The sequence below is a fragment of the Protomyctophum bolini genome, assembly GCF_963924005.1.
Source record: "Protomyctophum bolini genome assembly, chromosome: 22".
Lineage (NCBI taxonomy): Eukaryota > Metazoa > Chordata > Actinopteri > Myctophiformes > Myctophidae > Protomyctophum > Protomyctophum bolini.
Window position 1 is genome coordinate 26,877,717 of NC_137883.1, and position 17,018 is coordinate 26,894,734.

Genomic DNA, 17,018 nt, shown 5'->3' on the forward strand with positions numbered 1-17,018 from the left:
TGGTGCAACGCACAGGGCCTGACCTGGTGAGAGCAGGAGTGGACCTGGTGAGACGTAGGAGGGGCCTGGAAAGGAGTCAACCCACAGAGCCTAGTCCTTCCACGCGCCAGAATGGTACCTCCCAGTCCCGGCAGAGTAGTTAAGGAGGAACGGATTGTGTGCCCCTCGTTTTTCCCTAATAGGACTGATCGAGGGTAGCTACTGGGACGTAAGTCGGGACTTGATCACCCGAGTGAGGGGTATGATGTTGGGAGACCCGAAACCCTGATGACCTTCGGATACATCACTGAGGATACGTCCCAGGTGCATCCATGTATGTATGTATTTTGTTTTTAGGAAAGGTAAGAAATGACAGGGCAGATATATATTTAACATATATACTGTGTATATGATATTCTTTATAACAAATCCAGTGGGGTACGATTGTGTCCTTCAATCTGTCTCACCCCGTTGTCGTGCTATGTGATTTGAGCCGCTGCCTATGTAAATTGTGCAGCCTTTTATGGCAATAACCGCCTTGTGTTTTCCCCCCATCCAGATAGGACTAGATAGTGCAGAGTCGATGAGTTTATGGGATGTATAGGGCGGGTCATCCAAGCATGAATTAATTGTAACGTTTTTAATCAAACTAATTTCACAATTTAATTAACTTGGTTAACTCAGTTATTTTGACAGCCCCTTGCACAGATTATCGTGGGCCCAGCTGAAGAAAACTGCTCAAAACAGTCCGATGGCGGGGTGCGATTGCTATTCTCCACCTATAGGAGCCTGCAGGAATAAGTCAAAGTAAGTCAAGTGTCTTGCATATTATATTTTCTTGATGTGTCACATTTGAGTCGGATGTCAAAGTGCTTTTGGAAAAGCACTTTGAGGCACCGCTCAACATGCAATTCCAATGTGAATTGATTGCATATGTATGTGCAGATTCGGTGGGTGCTTCGGGACCTGAGCACCCACGGGGAAAATGCAGTATAGTCCTGCATTAACTGCATATTAACTACTCATAAAGGCTAAGACAGTTGGCCATGAGATTTGGATTAAGTATGTAATTGTGAATTTGTGACTGACTCCACTACATCAAGGTTATGGCAGGAGTATGGCTATACTAAGTTATTATTACAAATGAATTAACTAGAGTTACTAGACCATACCCAGGGAACATGTGCACCCAATATATGATTGAAATGTGGAGATGCTTTGGGAAAGATCATAGTTCAATTCTGGCATAATTCTATCTAGGAAGATTAATTTAACCAATCAAACCACCCCATATAATTCACCATGAAATAAGCAATTATACATATACTAGCCCCTCCTATGTCCAGCTTTTAGTGCCTAAAAGTCTTAAAAACGGTCGCTAACGTTCCACTGCTTATTTCAGGATTCAGGAAGTTGAAAGCATGTGTGCCTAAATGTGTTTATGGGTTGAAGAAAACAACCTTAGGGCTCATAGGGACTTAAATGAGTGTAGGCCTATATATATATATGCCTACACTCATGTAGACACACACACACACACACACACACACACACAGGTTGGGTGCACACGATTAGAATGCTTGCATAGCATACGTACATAATCTCAACCCTGTTCTAGAAGGTTCCCCCCTACCCCCCTTTGGGGTCACACAAAAAAGTCAGTTGACAAATGGTCCCGTAGATCTTCAGGACAATGCTGTCCACGTTCACTGCTGCTGTGTTCGGCCCTGGTGGAAAATCCGACATTACGCCGCCCCATATAGGTGGGCCAAATCTCAGCCAAAACCCCCACATACAACAAAAGAGCCAAATCTACACATGCAAATCTCAAACAAAAGAGCCAATGGATGGTGGGGCATGGTTTTAAGTATCTTCCCACCACTGTGGAAACTGGGCTTCAGTTCCTCCTCGGTGCCTCCTGGGTGCTCGCTGTTTGGCTGGGTGCTCCGAACAAACCGTATGCCTAAACTGAACCAGCGGCAACCTATAACAATTTGATTGGCTGACGCCCCAACAAATCAAATGCATGATAGAACATAGATGGCGCAACAGCTGAATATCCATTACACAGGCGACCACCTAAGGCACTCCCCAAGGGCCATGAACAATGGTTGATGAGCCCCATGGGATAGGAGTTTGGATATATAGAAGCGAGAGCTTTCTGTCTAGTCATGGCTGAGGTCCCTGGAACTCAACAATTGTCCTGTGGTGGCAGTGGGATGTCTTGGCGTCGCCCATTCTGTGTTGAGACAAGCTCCTCTAGGGGTGACTTTGTTGGTACTGACCGTCCTCTGGGTTCGGTGACAAAGCTAACCCATCTCTGGGTGCAAAATGTGTTAAGTGTTGTGTACGATGTCTACCTCATCTTCCTCATCTCTATGTATTTCACTAGGGGAGCTTTCCAACTCGCACCTAGGCCGTGTCTTTCTGAGACTGAGACCTTTCCTGATATCAGCCATGAGACGGTCGCGATGTACGTTACTGCCCTCACTTTGAGGCAGTCCTTTAATTTTTCTAGCTTTCTTTCCTTTCTTCTTGGATTCTTCTACTTGTCGCTTCTTTCTCTTCTCCTCCTTGGCTGCTTCTTCTTTCCTAATTTTGTTATCCTCCAAGGCCTTGATGAAGAGTGCGCGGAAAGCCTTAATAGTTACAAAAAGCTCCTCCAGGGAGAGCTGTTGAGCATCTTCAAATAGGTACCCTGCCAGCTCATGTTTCTTTTTGTCAATCTCAGTCAACTTCTCGTCTAAACCTTTGCATGCCTGCAGGCATTCATCAATGTCTTTTGCATATTGCTCTGCCACATCTTCCACAGAGTTGGAGACCTTCCTGGACGTCTCGTTCAGTCGTTTCAGTAAGGAACGAGTCTCTGATTGGCAATACGTCAAGCTAACTCTTGATGCCTTTTCGCAGATCTCTATCTCATCTGGCAGTGCCAACAGTTCCGGTTTGTGCAGCTCTGCTTGCTCAAGGATGTGATGAAGCAGTGTGATATGGCACTGGTTGGATTTGATCTCACTAAGCTTGAGCAGGGAGCTGATCTTGAATCCTTCTGCCATCCCTATATGACTTCCATAATTAAGGAAGTTTCCCACAGCCAGGATATGTCTGCAGAAACTGGCCCAGAGGTGGCTCTCCATGAGGGAGTGGCAGGCCTCCTCCACCAGTTTGGCTTCAGTGCTGAACAAGTCCAGCACCGAAGAGGTCTCTTCACACAGCAGCATACACTCCATCCTCAGCTGATAACATGGGACAGTGAGGAGTGAGTTGTAGAGGCGGTCTACACTACCCAACTTATCTTTGTCTCCTTGGAATTTACTCAGATTGTCAATCTCATGTTTTTCTGGAAGGAGTTTTAGGAGCTCTTTAAGCACCTCTGCGTCCAACATGGTTCGATTCCCTTTCTGGATCATATCCGCAAGTTCCTCATTTGAGAATTTGAACTGCTTCAGTAATATGGACAGTTGTCTGATTTTATTAGAATCGATGAAAGTAATCTCTTTAGGCTCTGTCCTTGCCGGCCCCTTGGCTTTGTGCTCAGTCACTGGGAGACAGAACAGCTGCTCAATGGTGCTGTAGTTGGGCTGTAGGGAAGCGTCGTTCTGACTGTCTGCGCCCCACATGGAGGGAGCATCAGAAACAGGAGCAGGAGGAGAAAATAGCTTATGCCAAGTGAGCTTCTTCATCCTTATGCTTGGGTGCCTCCCAAGCTGGTCTGAAGGTGGACGTGGAGGTGGAGGTGGGGGTGGAGGCAGAGGAATGGATGGAGGTGCAGTGGGAGCAAAGGTCTTTGTTTCTCCATCGTCAGACTTCCTCTGGTCCTCCGGGTCGCTCTCTACTGCGTCCTGATCACCGTGGTGTGGAGGAGAGTCCGCTTTGATGCTTCCGCCAAGTCTATCTTTCTCTTCATCTGTCAAGTCACTGCAGACTTCCTGCTGTTCTTTGGCTTGCTGTCTGTCTGTCTCTGCCTGTTTTCCAACCTGTACCTCAGACTTCTTGTGGTCTTCACTCAAAGGCTTGACACGGGGGCGAGGGGGCCGGTGCCTTCTGACAGTTATGACTTTCTTGTCTTCTATCGGGTCTCTGTAGACTTCTGACAGACACGTTTCATGTTGTTCGGAAACCTGTGTGGCGAAGGGGAACGCAGTGGCATCTCGGCGCTTGCGGTACAGGTCCCCCTGGGGTGGGGGTGGATGTGGTGGTGGATGAGTGCACGGCCTGTATTTCTCTTCGTCCATCAGGTCTGTCTGAATGGCCATGTCCGCATAACTGACCGGTTGTCTGCTGACCTCATAATGATCTGCGCTGGTCTTGACATTGGAGATCATCAAGTGCTGCATGATCTTGTCTAAGGATTCCACCTGAGAGTCTTGCGGCAGCAAAATGGCTCTTGTAGTCACAGTCTCCAAGGCCTGCCAGATATCACAGCGCTCAGGACCCAACAGCAGCAATGTTTGTAGGATGTACAACAGTTGTACGGAGGCTGGGGAGTTGCTCACCTTGTTGAACAGAGTAGTAAACACCTCCAGGTGATTGCTCATGTCACAGGATTTTAACTGAGAGTCTTGGGGCAGCATGATGGCTCTAATAGTTAGAGTTTCCAGGGTCTGCCAGACATCAGATCGCCCGGGGTCTAGCAGCAGCAACGTTTGTAGGATGGACAACAGCTGTGGGACAACTGGGGAGCTGCTCACCTTTTTGAACAGAGTAGTGAACACTTCCACTTGATTGATCATGTCAATGCCTTTGTCTTTCGCAGACAGGCCCATCTTGTAGTCCTCCAGATGAAGGCAGTAGAGACTCTTTTTGAGAGTGTTAATCTCTTCCTCCTTCTCCTCCAACCTCTTTTGGAGTTCTCCAACTGTGCGGAACTTGTACTCTTTCATTACACACTGTTTCTCCATAGCTTTGATTGTTTGTTTTGCAGAGAATAGGTTTTCAGCCGACGCCCGCAGCTCTTCAACCAGTTGTGCTTTCTCCTTATCCCAAATCTGCTGCTTTACAAACATCTCCTTTCTGACCGTCTCTAAATGGTGTTTGATCACATTGTAGGTCTCCTTGTACATCACCTGAATCTCATGTCTAGCTCTCGTCTCGGGGGTTATCTGTTCCATGTGGTCTATCCTCTGCACCGCAGGGCGTATCATCCCAACTGAATTATTTTGTTATTAGTGTAAAATACCAAAATACGGGACTATATACAAATTACAAAATCGTGTTTCACATACGTAGGCTTTTCAGAACTGCTAATTAACTATTAGCACTCTGTACGGTGTCTCCATTGTACAATGACACAACAACGACATGCCAGTGGATGTTGTTATATGCCTCGGTGTGACGTAATACAGACGTCATGGGGGGGGTAGAAAAACAACTGCCGTAGACTGTAGACACATAGAGATTTATACAAATATTTATATAAATTATTTTAAGCCTTAAATCAAGCCATCCAGGATCCTGGTAAATCATGCCCATAAAACATTTGATTCTGTGAAATAAATGCAAAATAAAAACCACTAAACAAAGGGTATTTATTATAGTATATGTACGTATGTATTTAACTGTAGTATGGTAGTATTACATTTAATTATATGATTATAATTAAATATATATATATTTTCACAGAATCAAAGTTCTCAGACTGTTTTGAGGCGAGCTTTCCCGTATTCTGTGACCATTACATCTTGTGACTGGTTTCGTTTTACTGTATATACAATTAATTACACACTGCATTCATGTCTCATAAAGTATAGTGGCAGTGAATCTGCAATGAATGAAACTGACCCTGCCATCTGTGCAGGCTTCTAAAAGTAAAATATATGCTTCATAATCATTTCCCAAAAACTCATGCTCCTCCATGACGTCATGTGGCAGCCACGGTGATGGATGCCCCTCCCTTCACACAAGTGTGATTTATAGTTCTTATAACTATATCCCAATCATGCAGTGTTATAATCTGTTTATGATAACCTGATGAAGGCTTTACCGCCGAAACGTTGGATTCATATGTCTTAACCTGCTGCGTCCTAATAAAGTATTGGCACTCTGGCTATTGGCGTGTGCGGCCACTTTCTTGCTTTTTCAAGAAAGGACTTTGGTGTGCGTTAGCATCCTTGTGCACAGTATCATGTGACTGTCATGCATCATAACTCTAATTATATTATATCTAATTATTGGAAAATATTAAACAGCTGATATCCATTAATTGTGTTTTCATCATTAAGGCCCTAAATCATATGAAGCACTAGCTGTCTGTTTCAAACACAAACACACTGTTTTTTTTTACCTGCGAGTGGAATTATTAGATTAGATTAAATGTATTGTCACTGCACAGAGTACGTAGGCTATGCAAATTATTTGACAATGACAGCACAGCAGCAATATATATGCAGCATAGGCTATATTATGCATATACTTGCCATATAATACAGTATGTTAATATATTTACTATATAATAATACAGTATGTTAATATATTTACTATATAATAAATTAATAAATAAATAAATAAACATAGCACCACCATTAGCCTTTTCATGTCGCGCACCCCGGCCTAGAAGGTGCTCCCGCACCACAGTTTGGGAACCACTGCTCTGGAGAATACAAGCATATTATATGCGCTACTTGACTTTGTCCACCAGAGGGACAGTGATGTAAACGTATGTTTTCTCATGCCAATAAAGCCCTTTGAATTGAATTGAATTGATACCATAGGAGCGTCGTGCCCGTACGCGATTGGTCGATGTCGACCAAAATAGATTACGTAACCCGGAAATAGTTCCAATCTTTCAGTCGCTTTCATCAGGAAGCGACGATGACATTTTATATGTAAACAATTCCTTCACATATCTTGTGTTACTCGTTTAACAACGTTACTATTATACACAGATAATAATTGGCTCATATCTGAAGCCGCTTTGGGAATCTTAAAAAACCGACAATGAAGGGATTTATCACATTTCTTTTGTTTGTTTTTGTTGTTCACGTCAAGAGTTGGAATGAAGGTGAGTGAGTTAAATTGTTTCCGTGTTCAGACGAGTCCCATTTTGAACTGGGGAGACTGTCGTTGATTTAAAATAATAATATGAACCACTTGTAGGCCTACTCAGACAGTGTCGGAGTATCCAATCCAATAACATTAAGCTAATCATGATCATTTTATGAGGGACCCCTCAGTTTTGGAACCACTAACTGAGGGTTCCCAAAATGATTATCTTAATGAGCAACAATAATTTCTCACTCAACCGTAAACCAGCATACAGTATACGTCGTGCACAGTACGTACTATGGTATCTGCACATTTCTAAAGTGAAAAGTGAATGACTTCTAAAACGTTTTTATTACCAATAAATTGGCCAAATGAACCTTGGCACAAAGTGTGTGGGTTTCACAGATATAATAGGACTGACTACTGAGAGAGTGCCTCTGACAGGTCTGTTGTCTTGAGGGCAAGCTGACAGTGAGCATGGCTCTTTTGAGAGGAACCTGCAGGAAGTGATGAAGCAATAGGAATGAGGCACCATCACTTTTAAAGTGTGACCACACAATATTTGTGGACCAAATTCATGTCCGAAAGAAAGTCTTTATTTTTTCATGTCTTTATTCACTGTAATCAGTATTCTGAATAAATATCACGGGTTAAACTGAAAGCAACAGAGTCAGACGATACGATTTGGGGAAATTGTTTCCCTTATTAAACTGACTGTTGGTGTCGAGGGAGAGAAAGAATATGATGTAGTTGTCAATATTTCATTTTTCACATATGAAATGATGACTCCTTTCCTTGGAGAATTGTTGTCATAATGCTCAGCCATAAATGCCATTACCTTGACCATCTTGAACTTACGACCATCTTTGGTAACGACGTACAGTAGTAGTGTTGATTTCTTCTTTTGAAGAAAATAAATAATTTAATGTAGTTTTAGTCATATCTTAGTCATCTGAAATGGTTTAATGTTAAGTCTAGTTTTAGTCGACTAAATATCATACGATTTTTGTCGACTAAATCTGCAGTTTATTTAGTCTGCTAAAATGTATTTTGATGGGCCTTGATTTTGTCATAATGGCTCATTTTACACTTGGTTAAATGCTGAAATCTACATAAATGAACTATCTCTTCTACACTAGTCCCTCCCTATAATTTTAATCTAATTTTTATATGTTGACGAAATTGTCGATATATTTAGGCTTAGTTTTAGTCTAGCTTCCTTTAATTTAGTTTCCATTTAGTAGTCTGAAAAAAGGTTGTCGACGAACATTTTTCGTCATAGTATTAGTCGACTAAAATTGTGACGTATGGTGATATGAGCGCCCCTCACTTCACACAGGTGTAGTGATTGTAGTGATTTGCGGCCCTACTAAACAGCCAGTGACTGACCGCTATAAACCAGCCTGTGTCATTCATTCTCCCCCAGGTCCAGGCAGTGTGTTACTGCGTGACGTCAACGTGCTGACCCTCTATAAGGGTCGCTACACCGCAGCCCGCCGCTCCAGCGCTGTCCTCCAGCTCCAATGTGTTGGAGGCTCCGCCGGCTGTGGGGCCTTTGTCCCCGAAGTGGTCCAGTGTGTGAATAAAGGCTGGGATGGAGTCGACGCACAGGTAGGGATGGACGGGTGGATAGGTCAGTGGTTCTCAAACTTTTTCATGCCAAGGACCCCCAAATTGACACTTATTAGCCCATTTGAAAATAATAGGTCAGGGACCCCCATAAGAGAAGATTTTCAAGGAGCCCCAGTTTGACATGCATTAGGCTACCGGCCTACGGACCCCCATTTAATGGCATTTCTATCTCTGGAACCCCGATTTATAGTGTAAAAATAGTACAATCAATGTTAATTTAACTTGCCAACCAAATGGGCCCTGGGTTGGTCTAAATCAGGGTAAGGTCCATTTGGTTCTTATACTAGTATCTATCATTTAGCCTGGGACCCCCTGGAACTCCCTCAAGAACCCCTTAACCCATCGTTTTTTTATTTTTTCATTTTTTTCAAATCCTCCAAAATGATGAAAAACGGTGTGCTATAGTATGCCGTACGATATGGGCTATAGCCCATGGTCCAAAATGATGAGAAACGAGGCTAACTCTTTTTTTCAAAATTTAAAAAAACATGGGCTATAACCCATCGTTTTTTTATTTTTTCCAAATCCTCCAAAATGATGAAAAACAGCGTGCTATAGTATGCCGTACGATATGGGCTATAGCCCATGGTCCAAAATGATGAGAAACGAGGCTAACTCTTTTTTTCAAAATTTAAAAAAACATGGGCTATAACCCATCGTTTTTTTATTTTTTCATTTTTTTCAAATCCTCCAAAATGATGAAAAACGGCGTGCTATAGTATGCCGTACGATATGGGCTATAGCCCATGGTCCAAAATGATGAGAAACGAGGCTAACTTTTTTTTTCAAAATTTCAAAAAACATGGGCTATAACCCATCGTTTTTTGTTTTTTTTCATTTTTTTCAAATCCTCCAAAATGATGAAATACGGCGTGCTATAGTATGCCGTACGATATGGGCTATAGCCCATGGTCCAAAATGATGAGAAACGAGGCTAACTCTTTTTTTCAAAATTAAAAAAAACATGGGCTATAACCCATCGTTTTTTTATTTTTTCATTTTTTTCAAATCCTCCAAAATGATGAAAAACGGCGTGCTATAGTATGCCGTACGATATGGGCTATAGCCCATGGTCCAAAATGATGAGAAACGAGGCTAACTTTTTTTTTCAAAATTTCAAAAAACATGGGCTATAACCCATCGTTTTTTGTTTTTTTTCATTTTTTTCAAATCCTCCAAAATGATGAAAAACGGCGTGCTATAGTATGCCGTACGATATGGGCTATAGCCCATGGTCCAAAATGATGAGAAACGAGGCTAACTTTTTTTTCCAAAATTTCAAAAAACATGGGCTATAACCCATCGTTTTTTTATTTTTTCATTTTTTTCAAATCCTCCAAAATGATGAAAAACGGCGTGCTATAGTATGCCGTACGATATGGGCTATAGCCCATGGTCCAAAATGCTGAGAAACGAGGCTAACTTTTTTTTTCAAAATTTCAAAAAACATGGGCTATAAGGGCCTTGACCCACTTTGGGAACCACTGGGATATTGTAAAATTGTCAATTGTCAAGTATTGGTTAAATACTTGTCCTGTAAAGGACAGGGGACCTGTAAAGATCACATTTGGTGCACTCTGTCTATGTCGTGGTTAAAAGGATGTTGAACTTTGGAAGAATACTGGGTTTTATAGCCTATGTTGTTATCATATAATTCCAGATACTACTGACAGTCATATCTACAGTATTATCATCACCGACACCTGTTCTCTTTGTTTATTCTCCATTCATTCCATCTGTGCATTTTGCTTATTCTCCATTCACTCTATTCGTTACAGAGAAACGTACCTTTTACCTTTTCTCTCCCCCCCACCCCTAGTGGGAGTGTAAGACGGACATGGACAATGCGTACCGGTTTGGTCGTATCGAGGTGAGCTGTGAGGGCTACAGCCATGCAGACGATCCCTACATCCTGAAGGGCTCCTGTGGACTGGAGTACACCCTGGAGCTGACGGAGGAGGGACGCAAGAGGGGACAAAATGCCGGCGGCGCTGGCTCCTCATTTGGGGGTAGGGGTTGATTTCGCCGACTAAAAGTATGACAAAAAGAAATGTTCGTCGACCACCCTTTTTTTACAGGCGAAAACTAAATGGAAACTAAAAGAAAACCTAGTAACTGGGCTGTTTTCTGCCCCCTCAATGTCGCAACTCTGTCTTACTCTATGGCTCTGGTCATAATCATCCTTTTCTTAAAATAAATAGATGTAGGCTTTATTATATGCTCCTTTCTGTGTAGATATCTGGTACTGTATAGACTAGAGGGAATACTAGGGTTTAATTGATGTCTGATGATGCTGCCTCTCTCTCTTTATGTGTGTATTTCATTCAGGTTTGGGGGACTTTGCTTCCAGTTTCTTCTCTGGCAAAAAGCATCATCACCAGGACAGTCAACAGAGACAGCAGAGCTCCTCTCCATCGGAGGGCAGTGACACTGGCAGTCTGCTGGGAGTGGCTTTGCTGCTGTTGATAGCCTATGGCGTCTACACACTCTTCCTCAGTGGAAACGGCACTCCCAGGGAACAGGAACACGGAGGCCAAGGTTACCCGGGAGATGGGAACCCCGGAAACTCTGCAGGACCCCCACCTCCTGGATTCAAACCAGACTTCACTGGTAGGTTGCACAGAAGATGATGAGATAAGTCCAGCTTTTGTTGTGTGTGTGCACAAACCTTCTGACCCTGTCCTCTGCCTCTTCTTCTTTCACTACATCCATGAATCTCCTCTGTGGACTTCCTCTAGGCCTCCTGCTTGGCAGTTTCAACCTCAGCATCCTTCTACCAAAATGCTCACTATACGTGTCCAAACCATCTCAGTCTGGCCACTCTGGCTTTATCGCCAAAACATCTATTCTAAAACGGGTAGTCCCAATACTTGATTCTGATTGGCTGGTTACCGTCACGTGACCGGTGTAAATCTCACCCATAATCCACACCTTCAATCACTTTATATCATTCGCAGCTGATCTCTACATCTCTAGCAGTACTGGGGAAGGGGAGCGCTTCATTGACTTACAAGCCCATGCCGTGCGGGCGTCTAAGCACCGCCCGGCTCATATGACTGTGAATGTGTGGCTCCAGGCAGCCCCGTAAAGACATCAAGCGCTATTCTCCCGTCACATAGCCTACTTGCGAGCACAACAAGGAAGTGATGTGGCTCGCTCTGGTAGCGCAAAGCGTAGCTACTTTTGTGAATTCAATAGTTTTATATTGCTATTATGTTTGTAACCGTTTTAGAAAAGCAATAAGCCACTCGAGGCCCCAGCTTACCGGGTATTTTACACTGGCTGAGGGGTAGAAGACCCTCGGCTGCGCCTCGGGTCTGCCTACGCCCCCAGCCAGTGTAAAATACCCGGTAACCTGAGACCTCTCGTGGCTTATTGCTTAAACATACGCTGTCCCTCTCTGATGTACTAGTTCCTGATCCTATCTATCCTTGTTACTCCCAGGGAGAACCTCAACATTTTAGTCTCTGCCAGCTCCAGCTCTACTTCCTATGTTGTGTTATATTGTTATATCCATCCTAGGGCCTCCTCCAGCCTATCCTGGCACCAACCCAGGCTATGCTGGTGCCAATCCAGGCTATGCTGGTGCCAATCCAGGCTATGCTGGTGCCAATCCAGGCTATGGCTTCCACAGTGACTACAGCAACAGACAACATTACCCAGGAGGCCGTTCTTCCGCAGGAACTGGAGGTGGCTTCTGGACAGGGATGGGGACAGGAGGAATGCTGGGATACCTGTTTGGAAGTCAGAGGTTAGATAGATTGCAAGATAGAAAGGATTTTCTCAAAGAGAAAGTTGGAATCTATCCTTCTCTCTCCGTATGTATGTAAATATGGAGGGGAATGTTTAATTTAGTGAATGTTCTCATGCTGTCTAAATGGCAGCTCATGGTGGATCGACATTCCCTACAGTTGATCCAATTTCCTTTGCTTGATGCCGATGATGGTCAATTGCACACAGGTTTACTTGATGAAAAACGGCGCGTACGATATGGGCTATAGCCCATGGTCCAAAATGATGAGAAACGAGGATAACTTTTTTTTTCAAAATTTCAAAAAACATGGGCTATAACCCATCGTTTTTGTCATTTCGTCATTTTTTTCAAATCCTCAAAAATGATGAAAAACGGCGCGCTATAGTATGCCATACGATATGGGCTATAGCCAATGGTCCAAAATGATGAGAAACGAGGATAACTTTTTTTTTCAAAATTTCAAAAAACATGGGCTATAACCCATCGTTTTTGTCATTTCGACATTTTTTTTAAATCCTCAAAAATGATGAAAAACGGCGTGCCATAGTATGCCGTACGATATGGGCTATAGCCCACGGTCCAAAATGATGAGAAACGAGGCTAACTTTTTTTTTCAAAATTTCAAAAAACATGGGCTATAACCCATCGTTTTTGTCATTTCGTCATTTTTTTCAAATCCTCAAAAATGATGAAAAACGGCGCGCTATAGTATGCCGTACGATATGGGCTATAGCCAATGGTCCAAAATGATGAGAAACGAGGATAACTTTTTTTTTCAAAATTTCAAAAAACATGGGCTATAACCCATCGTTTTTGTCATTTCGACATTTTTTTCAAATCCTCAAAAATGATGAAAAACGGCGTGCCATAGTATGCCGTACGATATGGGCTATAGCCCACGGTCCAAAATGATGAGAAACGAGGCTAACTTTTTTTTTCAAAATTTCAAAAAACATGGGCTATAACCCATCGTTTTTTTCATTTTTTCATTTTTTTCAAATCCTCAAAAATGATGAAAAACGGCGTGCCATAGTATGCCGTACGATATGGGCTATAGCCCACGGTCCAAAATGATGAGAAACGAGGCTAACTTTTTTTTTCAAAATTTCAAAAAACATGGGCTATATAACCCATCGTTTTTTTCATTTTTTCATTTTTTTCAAATCCTCAAAAATGATGAAAAACGGCGTGCCATAGTATGCCGTACGATATGGGCTATAGCCCACGGTCCAAAATGATGAGAAACGAGGCTAACTATTTTTTTCAAAATTTCAAAAAACATGGGCATCGTTTTTTTCATTTCGACATTTTTTTCAAATCCTCAAAAATGATGAAAAACGGCGTGCCATAGTATGCCGTACGATATGGGCTATAGCCCACGGTCCAAAATGATGAGAAACGAGGCTAACTTTTTTTTTCAAAATTTCAAAAAACATGGGCTATAACCCATCGTTTTTTTCATATTTTCAAATCCTCAAAAATGATGAAAAACGGCGCGCTATAGTATGCCGTACGATATGGGCTATAGCCCACGGTCCAAAATGATGAGAAACGAGGCTAACTTTTTTTTTCAAAATTTCAAAAAACATGGGCTATACTCAAACGCTGTAGTCCTTTGTTCTCTGTCCAAACTCACAGCCATGTGAGGGTGGAAAATAAAGCTAAATATGCAAAAAACTAAAACAACAACACCACCACCATAATTTAAGAAATGTCTCAACTTGAATTCGCTCACTGCAGATAGTCTGAACATTGGCGTTCTAGTTCCAATCATTCTGTATATTCTGAGCTGCTTTTTTGTGGTTTTGTTTAGCAGGAGACAACCCTACGGCCACAACACTACCCACTATACTACCGACAGCAGACCTGGACCTGCTCCCACCTTCAGCACTGGGACACGCACCGCATCAGGTAACCACTTTAAACCTAGACTGTTGACTCGGGAAAAGACACCCCCCCCCCCCCCGCGGAAATGTTATGCATATGATGCATCAACTGATGTGGAACTGTACTCATTTATCCAAAGAGTAAGACAATATTTAGTTTTTCTCCAAACGCAGACGTTATCAAATAACTCTATCAGAAATAGACAGTCACATATCTGACAAAATCTCTAGGGTGTTTCGCCCAAGACGTCATCGAAAATGTTCCTCCCCTGTTTAGCTGACGACAACGAAAGAAATGTCGGTAAAAATGGTCCTTGTTTATAAATCGACTGGGCACTATAATTTAATGGATTAAATAACCCCGGGCAATTAAAGTGTTATAGGGCATTCTGTAACTTTTTCAAACGTTATTTTTGCTACAATCTTTCACTTATTGGCATAGGCACCGGAAATGTGAGGCAGACTGCGTAGGAAAGAAAAGACAAAAGGAAAGCTGAAATGTAAGGAGAAACTGTTAAGAGAAACATACAGCAGGAAAGATGGAGACAGTGTTGGAGTGAGATTGTGGGAAGACGCAGGGACCATGACGGGTCACATGTGGCTCCAGAGACTGTCCTCATCACCTCTACACACAACACACTTTTCTTTCTAAAGACAAACTATTTACTGTTTGTGTTACAGGATTTGGAGGAACCAAGAGAAGATAGACACTGGGTGAAGCTTTTTCTACAGAGAACTTCCAAGAAACATGGCCAGCTAGCTATCCATCTGTCCTCCTCACCAACTCCAACCATTGAAACACTGTTGCGATGGGCTAGCATTTGGATTACACAGTCTCCTTTGGGTAGAAATAGGAGTCTGTTGTTAAGACAAAATACTTTATTACACATGGGCATCCAATAACTCCTTGTGTGAAAATAAATGTGTTTACTACTAATAATACATAACGTCCATGTAGATACTTTATGACCATCTTTAAATTCTTTATTTTATCTCTTTTGCGGTGTTGCTATCTATTTTGTGTATTTTTATTGAAGTTAAAATATATATCCATTCAAAGTGATACTGTTCATGCTTTACTGTGTTGTTTATGCTGTTTGACCTGCTTTGATGGATTTGATAAAGTTTTCATGAACCTTTTTCTGAATGAATTTATTATTACAAAGCCAATAATATTTCAAAGTGATGTATTATTCACAGTCCATATTAAGCCCTATTTTATACTTCATCATACGATGGTATTGTGCATGTGTTAAATGAATTGGAGGATAAAGCTCACATGTTACCCAAATAGTTGAATACACAAAAGCTAAGGCACTGGTGTCGTACTTCTGGTGGAAATTGCGGAATATTGCGGAGCAATTGCGGAAATTGCGGAAATTTGGGAAATTGCGGAAATTGAGGAAATTGCGGAAATTGAAAATTGCGGAAATTGCGGAATATTGCGGAAATTGCAGAATTTGCAAAATGCAGAAATTGAAAATTGCGGAATATTGCGGAGCAATTGCGGAAATTGCGGAATTTGCAAAATGCAGAAATTGAAAATTTCGGAATATTGCGGAGCAATTGCGGAAATTGCGGAATTTGCAAAATGCAGAAATTGCATATTGCGGAAAATTGCGGAAATTGCGGAATTTGCAAAATGCAGAAATTGAAAATTGCGGAAATTGCGGAATATTGCGGAGCAATTGCGGGAAATTGCGGAAATTGCGGAATATTGCGGAAAATTGCGGAATTTGAAAAATGCAGAAATTGCAAATTGCGGAATATTGCGGAGCAATTGCGGAAAATTGCGGAAATTGCGGAATATTGCGGAGCAATTGCGGAAAATTGCGGAAAATTGCGGAAATTGCGGAATTTGAAAAATGCAGAAATTGCAAATTGCGGAAATTGCGGAATATTGCGGAGCAATTGCGGAAATTTGGGAAATTGCGGAAATTGCGGCACTGATTAAAGGCACTGTATGTTGTTTTTCATGATTTTCATAATTTATTTTGTTAATCGTTGAAAACCCTGATCATTATTGTGAATTAAGCTGAATGAAATGTAATGACAATTCAAGAAAGAAGACACCTTGATGCAAACCCCTTTTGTTTTGTTTACTGCATTTGCACGGAATCATCAGTACACTCGGTAGCCATGAACCATATTAAACATAACTAAATTGTCAGGAAACTTCAAAAGAAAACAGTAATAAAATACATCTTTGTGTAAAATAACTGTCATATAAAAAATTGTAAAAGAAATACTCAAATTGCATGAATTTTGATATGTACAACAGTCTTTTTCTTTTTTTACATAAACATTACCATGACTAAAATTAACAATTTATCAATCAGTACCCAAAATAAGTATATCAGATCATGTGCAATTACAGTATGATTTCCCAAGCAGATAGACAGTCTTACAGCAGGGCAGAAAGGCAGGTCAATCGGTAGCTACTGCATAAAGGCAGGGTAGACTAATGGCAAATTCTAAATTCCGTCGTACGGTGGTCTGCACTGTCCCATCTGCTTCTTGAAAGTACTGTAGTAGTCGCTATTTGCCTGCGCGTACAGTACAAAGTACAAATCAGGGTCAAGATCATCTAGTAGCTGCAGTGGGAGGAGCCGTCACTGTTGTGGGAGGAGCGGTCACAGTTGTGGGAGGAGCCGTCACTGTTGGGATCGCCCGCAGTGGCCTGGGCTGACGTGGGGACAGGGACGCTCGTGTCCTCAGTCTGAGGACTTGTATCGTGTCTCATTGTCCATTGACTGGGACCTCCTGTGAAAGAAAAAAGGTTA

The 17,018-nt window shown here is 42.1% G+C and overlaps 3 protein-coding genes across 4 annotated transcripts in view; 1 reads left to right on the forward strand and 2 right to left on the reverse strand.

Moving 5' to 3' along the window:
- Window positions 1–2,315: 2,315 nt before the first annotated feature.
- LOC308309733 (uncharacterized protein) lies at window positions 2,316–5,123 on the reverse strand (the record flags this gene model as incomplete). Its single annotated transcript, XM_080755650.1, has 1 exon — window positions 2,316–5,123. One exon carries the CDS (start codon window positions 5,121–5,123, stop codon window positions 2,316–2,318), a length of 2,808 nt encoding a protein of 935 aa, XP_080611776.1.
- Window positions 5,124–6,751: 1,628 nt separating this feature from the next.
- Window positions 6,752–15,374, forward strand: saraf (store-operated calcium entry-associated regulatory factor). 2 transcript variants are annotated; one of them, XM_080755864.1, is made up of 7 exons: window positions 6,752–6,979; window positions 8,390–8,574; window positions 10,415–10,604; window positions 10,924–11,205; window positions 12,118–12,346; window positions 14,163–14,260; window positions 14,917–15,374. In XM_080755864.1, the coding sequence occupies exons 1-7, from the start codon at window positions 6,916–6,918 to the stop codon at window positions 14,940–14,942; spliced, it is 1,074 nt and encodes a 357-aa protein (XP_080611990.1). In that variant the 5' UTR covers window positions 6,752–6,915; the 3' UTR covers window positions 14,943–15,374. The 2 variants fall into 2 exon arrangements, with proteins under 2 accessions (XP_080611990.1, XP_080611991.1); XM_080755865.1 differs by having other exon boundaries at window positions 14,166–14,260.
- Window positions 15,375–15,723: 349 nt separating this feature from the next.
- Window positions 15,724–17,018, reverse strand: part of cdk5rap2 (CDK5 regulatory subunit associated protein 2) — a 55,990-nt gene continuing 54,695 nt past the window's right edge. The window contains exon 50 of the mRNA XM_080756703.1: window positions 15,724–16,998. Coding sequence (XP_080612829.1) covers window positions 16,975–16,998 — 24 coding nt within the window. The 3' untranslated portion in view covers window positions 15,724–16,974. The remainder of the gene's footprint in view (window positions 16,999–17,018) is intronic.